Source organism: Atta cephalotes (genome assembly GCF_000143395.1).
Source record: "Atta cephalotes unplaced genomic scaffold scaffold00017, whole genome shotgun sequence".
NCBI classification, from domain to species: domain Eukaryota; kingdom Metazoa; phylum Arthropoda; class Insecta; order Hymenoptera; family Formicidae; genus Atta; species Atta cephalotes.
The window spans coordinates 5,589,322-5,590,210 of NW_012130081.1; the positions used below are offsets into that span (position 1 = coordinate 5,589,322).

The following is an 889-nucleotide window of genomic DNA, read 5'->3' on the forward strand; positions in this document are numbered from 1 at the left end:
ACACTATATATATATATATATATATATATATATATATATATATGAACAAAAAAAAATTCCTTATTTTTTAGATTTTTAACTTTAAGATTGAACTTAATATGATTTTGTTATCGAGATTGCATCTCAATATTGTATTATAACTTGACGCTTTCTTGTATATATAATACGTATAATTTGCTCTGTTTGTCTTTATTTATGATTTAATATACCATTAATACAATTTACGTAAACATAAATAGATATTTTTTTACATAAAATTCCAAGAAAATAATATCACGCTATTTATTTCGCGATATGAAAGAAAGGACTGTAAAATTACCTCAAGTCCAAATATTGATAGACTGACGTAATACCAAGGCTGTAGTAAACAGGTACGAAGACGAAACAGACGATGGGATATGCCAACAGCATTCCGTATAGAGTCTCCCACATGGCACTACCCCGATAATACAGTTCCGATGGATAACCCAAGAAGGACCTGACACCGAGAGTTCCACGGGCGATTGATAACATCATCGCACCCATCGACACGCTGCCAGTGGCAAACACGTAATTCGCCTTTGTCTCCTTTTTCTTCGTTTTGAAGTTCCCCCATAGTGGTATCAGGAAGGAAATCACGATGAATCCGATGAACACTAGATAGTTCACCACCATCGATGTGATATCAGTCGTCATCCTGAATTCACAGTTACGTTCGGAACTGCGATCGAAGTTCGTCTGTACAATTAAAGATGCCAAGTTCAACAATGATTCATATTAGAAGTGTATTACTCGATACTCTAGAAGCTCTCGATTATGAGGCAAGTGGCTTTTAAGAGACGTTCGAGTGCCACAACAATTGTTTCTATCGGAAGTGTCAACTTGGAGTGTTTGAATGCTACCTCTAACG

The 889-nt window shown here is 35.4% G+C and overlaps 1 protein-coding gene across 1 annotated transcript in view; it reads right to left on the minus strand.

The window, feature by feature from the left end:
• Window positions 1–675, minus strand: part of LOC105618605 (sodium-coupled monocarboxylate transporter 2) — an 8,673-nt gene extending 7,998 nt beyond the window's left edge. Inside the window, exon 1 of the mRNA XM_012200135.1 lies at window positions 320–675. Within this exon, the coding sequence (XP_012055525.1) occupies window positions 320–675 (356 nt within the window). The remainder of the gene's footprint in view (window positions 1–319) is intronic.
• Between the last annotated feature and the right edge of the window lie 214 nt (window positions 676–889).